Source organism: Magnolia sinica, chromosome 13 (genome assembly GCF_029962835.1).
Source record: "Magnolia sinica isolate HGM2019 chromosome 13, MsV1, whole genome shotgun sequence".
Classification (NCBI taxonomy): Eukaryota; Viridiplantae; Streptophyta; class Magnoliopsida; order Magnoliales; family Magnoliaceae; genus Magnolia; species Magnolia sinica.
The window spans coordinates 6,233,582-6,238,425 of record NC_080585.1 but is presented as its reverse complement, the minus strand read 5'-3'; the positions used below and the strand labels follow the sequence as shown (position 1 = coordinate 6,238,425).

The 4,844-nt window shown below is 39.3% G+C and overlaps 1 protein-coding gene across 1 annotated transcript; it reads left to right on the top strand.

Annotated features, from left to right (window-relative positions):
* The first annotated feature begins 1,897 nt into the window (after positions 1-1,897).
* Positions 1,898-2,651, top strand: LOC131222574 (uncharacterized). The gene has a single exon (XM_058217703.1). It carries the CDS (start codon positions 2,084-2,086, stop codon positions 2,450-2,452), a length of 369 nt encoding a protein of 122 aa, XP_058073686.1. The 5' UTR covers positions 1,898-2,083; the 3' UTR covers positions 2,453-2,651.
* The last annotated feature ends 2,193 nt before the right edge of the window (positions 2,652-4,844 follow it).

The window sequence follows — 4,844 nt, the reverse complement described above, 5'->3', positions numbered from 1 at the left end:
CAAATCGTGTATCAAGTGGGGCCTGCCACTTAGATTGCTTTTTGGTGCTGGTCCAGAAAGAGTTTCGGTGGTCGTCCCTCTTGATACACGGCTTCAGATATGACTTGGATCGTGTTGCTTCAACATGTGCTCTGCTGCCCTTGTGGCAGTGAGTTGGGCTGTAAATGGGTTAGTTGTGTTTACACCCATTTTCGGGGTTCTGACGACAGATGTCACGTGTCCGTGGTTAACATGCTAATTAATGAACTAGTGTGCTTGCAACATCTATAAGAGAGATATCGAGAGAACATAATCGTATGATAAGTTTGACTAAAATATAATCAGGGAAGCCGTCTTTTATGAACCTTATAAAGTGGAAGATTTTCCCAGAAACATTAGGAGGATTTATAAAAATCGAGAAGGTTCCGAATATCCAAATATTGAATTGATATCCATGTAAATCTAGCTATGGTTCGAATCCAAATTTGGAGAAAATAGACATCAACCAAATCAGGCCTAAGCCATACATCAATGGGATTGGGAAAATTATACCCAACTCATCTCTGATAACAGATTGATATCAGGTGGATCCTGTCCATTTATCATCTCCAACATTCTAAACAATCATGGAGTGAATGGTTAAATACAAGAGGTAGTTTGATCGGACCGTCCACCTCTTTAATCAAAAGACAGAGAGACCATTTAGATTATTTTAGGTCTAGCATCATATACTCCGATCCCAAATCCGATTAATGGGTCATGAAAATCTCCATTAAAGGATCAGTTATAAGAAGAAGAACTGAAAAGTTAACAATTTCATAATACTCCCCTGACTGATCACAAATCTGATTAATGGGTTATGAAAATCTCCATCAAAGGATCATTATGACGAGAAGATCCGAGAAGTTAACAATTTCATATCGATTTGAAATCTTTATTTAAAATGCATGCCACTATGAATGAATAAAAGCTCTTCGTAGATTTAATCTTAGCATAGCGTATCTTAACTTATTGCATACATCATTACCGCCCAGCTTACACTGTTACAATAGGATTTTTTTTTAAAAATAATTTTATCACATACGTGCACACACACTCAGGCTTTAGTGCGCTATCACCACCTTTGGATACTCGAACCCTTGACCGGGTAAGCTCCCGAGAGTCTACCACCCGAGCAAGAGCAAGGATGCTGCAATGGGATTAGATTAAATGTTATATGTTTTAAAAATGAAGGGGTTAAGTCCATAGCAACGGTGTACGTTCAAATGGAGAAACAAATGACTAGAGTTGTCCAGTCACCGTTAGTTTTGTTTATGACTCACCTAAACGGCACCCCATCATATCGACAGTTAAGATTACCCTCGGTGACCCAATCTCCTGTTAAGAGCTATCTACACTGGACCCCACTATTTGAACGGTTTGATTTGAGTCACATATATGCCACATTGAGCATGGCCAAGTGCATGAGTACAGATCTCATAATCTACCAGCGCATGAAAAAAAACCCTTCCACACCACTAATGCACACACAACCACGTGTACAAGCATGGCACTTGCACACAGGTGAAATATCCAAGCCATCCATCACGTCCAACTCACCGTGCAGATGCTACTTCCCAAAGATAAACGTGGTCCGTTCAGTAGGTGTGCATGATATTAGAAATGACCGGACGGGTTAGAAAACTTCTGCCAATTTCTTCACAACCGTACATTTGTTCAGTTGAATGTAGTCCACCTGACTAGTGAATCGAAATGATTCTTGGGATATGGAATCTACACAATGGCACCCTTCTGATGGATGGCGGATATTGCACGCGTGCCGCGCTGGCATATGGGGTGGCCTGGGCATTAGCTAACTTGTACATGCGTGTGGGGTTAGCAAAGCTCTGATAGAAAACCTCCAAAAGCTCTTTTGGTAGATGGATAGACGGCTACATGAGATATTTTTCTCCTCTTGTATTGTATATTCTTATCTTCTCCTTTGAAATGGGTCAAAAACAAGCTCTCTCAATCTCCATCTCTCTCATCAAACCATCCATCCATGAATGGTAGCGTCTTCTTCGTCTAAATCATAAAAAACCCAACTCAAAATCCAATCAATTCGATGGCTGTTGCTCTCTCAATCAGCCATTCCTTCCACACCAAAAACATCAGTTCAATTCTCTACAACAAACCCAATTCCAGGCTTCAACTCTCAGTCTCTTGCCAAAGCCGGGGCCCGGCAGGGCCTACCGATTCAAAGGAAGGAGGAGATGAAGAGAAGGGAGAGAAGAAGAAGAAGCCTTGGGTTTTGAGGATTTATGGTGAGGTTGGGAAATTAGGTGAGGGGTTGAAGGAGAGTCTGAGCCCAAAGCGGAAGGGAGATTGGAAGGATGTGATGCTCATGAGCTTATCATTTGCAGTTTATGTTTACATATCTCAGAAGATTGTGTGTGCTTATTGTGCTTGGATGGCAATGCTCAAACATCCATAGTGGCTTGATTGATTCTGGGGTTGGAGATTGAAGAATCTTAGTTGGGTTTTCAACTACCCGTGTACTATCATCTTTCTTTGTTTGTTTTCCCCCCTTTTTTCTTACTTATAGACATGTAATGGAGAAGTTGTGAATACAAAAGATATGGAATTTTAAAAATAAAATAAAAATGTTTGCTGAGAGAATGCACTTTTGGCAACCGCCTCGCCTCTCACACGCCGACACATGGTACACATGTAGAAGATCCAAGCTACTCGTTAGGCAGATCCTACCAGGTAGAAGCATTGTCTTAAAGTCAAGCTGATCTTATCATCAGGTGGGCCACACATGTTTAGAACCAATTTACACAGGGATGATCATCAGGTCAGATAATCCGAGTCTCTTTGAAAAGGATTCACCTAACGTGGCTTGGATCTGGAGCAACTGTGCCATATTTCCACGTGGAAGGATCAGATCATCCTAAAATTTGCGAAAAGGAGTATGCCCAGTGGGATCCACATGATGAGCCGTCTGGATCTTGCACATGTGGGCCACGTTTCTGCATTTTAGGAAGTGACTTTGTCACGGACTAGCAAACTTCTTAGCTCACATGCCAGTGCAACACCCCAACGCTGGTGAGTCCGCCTTCTACTTGCTCTACTAAGTGCTAAACACCAAGGATTAGCTACGATCAGAGTTTTAATTAGCTTAAGCTACATAGCATGTAACTTACATTACATAGCGTAGTTTATCCTTAACACCATGTAACTCATGAAAACATCTTAAGTTGCATGCAGCCTATGTGCAACATGTCATGTAACTTACACTATAAGTTGTTTTTTTACTAAAATAAACATCAATTAATGTTTTTAGTAATTTATTATATTTTTTATTTTTCAATAAAAATTAGTAAATCTTTTCAGCAATTTTAATAAAATAATAAAAGCAACATTATCAATTTTGTTGCCTTTATTTATCTTTATAGTTAATACTTGCTCTTTTTTTTTTAAATCTCTTTAAGTTGTGTTTGGTGGCACCATATATCATGAAATTTCATTATTAATCAATCTAATGTGGTGCAAAATATCATGAAATTTTATAATATTTGGTGCAACTAAGCACAACCTTAATTAAAAATTTAGAAATATCATGTTGCTTGCAGTACATGCTACATACCTTGTGCCTTAGGCTTCAGAGGAGCGAATGCTATTCGCTATTCAAAACACCAGCTGGGATGCAAGAGAACACGAGAGTTAATAAGTAAGCTCTTAAGAGGTTTCATATTGTACAAAGGAGAGAAGATTATAACTTCAAAGACTGATTCTCAAGGTAAAAGGAGGCTCTCCCATATGTAGACCTAGAAAGTCTCTAGATGCATACATCAATGGCTATGGTTATATCATGTGGGATTCATCCAATGATCAAGAACACCCTACAATATTTCTAGACTCTTCCACTCTCATGTAGCTACAAATATTAGGAGATCCAAGAACATTCTAGAGATTCTTAGACGTCTCTATAGCAGTGTTTTCGGTAGCGCTCGTAACATAGCTAAAACGCTAGTAGCGTGTGTAGGTAGCATAACTCCCTGGTAGCATAAGCTACAGAGCATGTAGCATACGCTACATGTAGCATAGCGTAGTGTGTAGCACAAGTAGCGTATGCTACCTGAAATCTCCTTTTTTTAAAAATAAAAAATTCTTCTAATGCTAGTTCAACACCTATTTTAAAATGGTGGTGACTCATCCCATCATACATGGCATGACATTATATCAATCCGGACGATCCAAATCGTGGTCCATATTGTGGATAGCGCACTTAGATCAATCCAGACCATCCAAATTATGGTCGATATTACGAATTTGTGATGCTTCGATATATATATATATAAAGAGAGATCACACTTAGAGTTGTTTGAAGCAAAGAAACGGAGATTTTGCATGGAAATGTGGTTGATGATCTAAATCCACAGTCAAGAACTCATAGAAATTATGCATATTGTAAAATTTATCATAATTTTGCTATTATTTTAATTAAAAGATATTAAATGTCATGTAGCTTACGCTAGATGCTATAGTGGGACAAACACTACATTATACGCTACACACTATTTAAAACATTGGTGCTCTTGGAGGACTAGTCCATTCTATAAGTCTATGTACAAGAAGAGCCAAAAATGGCCAAGCCCATGCCCATGACAACACTCAAGTTTGTTATTAGCATTCCTCGTCTTTCTAACAGCGCAGGATCCCCTGGTGAACTCCTGAAGGACATGCAAATGCAGCACATATTGGATGAGATCTGGACAAGCTGTTCCCTCAGAATGGACATTCCTATCTGCTCTTGATTATCTGAGACCCAACAGAGGTGTATGGGACTGTATTCGGTTCCTCTCCAGTATACTAGCATCATG